Raw genomic sequence first — 281 nt, forward strand, 5'->3', positions numbered from 1 at the left:
AATAAACTCTAAGTGTACAAACCCAAATCCCTCAACTGAAGACGGCCTGCGCTCTCTCTCCCCTTCCAGAGGGCGACGAAGGGCGAGGCGTGGCCGTGGTGACGTCACTCGCGCCGCTGGACCGAGAAGTCGCCGCGACACGACTCCTGCCGCTGGTCGTCGGCGATGCGCGGGGACTCACGGCTACGACCACCATTACCCTCACGGTGGCAGACCTGAATGACAACCTCATGAGCTCAGCGGATAAGACAGTTACCGTCATTCGGTTGAGGGTAAGTGTT

At 59.4% G+C, this 281-nt stretch overlaps 1 protein-coding gene across 1 annotated transcript in view; it reads left to right on the top strand.

The window, feature by feature from the left end:
- Positions 1 to 281, top strand: part of LOC119586935 (putative neural-cadherin 2) — a gene marked incomplete at its 5' end in the record, with an annotated part of 72,205 nt that overhangs the window by 32,334 nt on the left and 39,590 nt on the right. Inside the window, 1 exon segment of the mRNA XM_037935667.1 lies at positions 70 to 272. Coding sequence (XP_037791595.1) covers positions 70 to 272 — 203 coding nt within the window.

Source organism: Penaeus monodon, chromosome 22 (assembly GCF_015228065.2).
Source record: "Penaeus monodon isolate SGIC_2016 chromosome 22, NSTDA_Pmon_1, whole genome shotgun sequence".
In the NCBI taxonomy this organism is placed as follows: Eukaryota; Metazoa; Arthropoda; class Malacostraca; order Decapoda; family Penaeidae; genus Penaeus; species Penaeus monodon.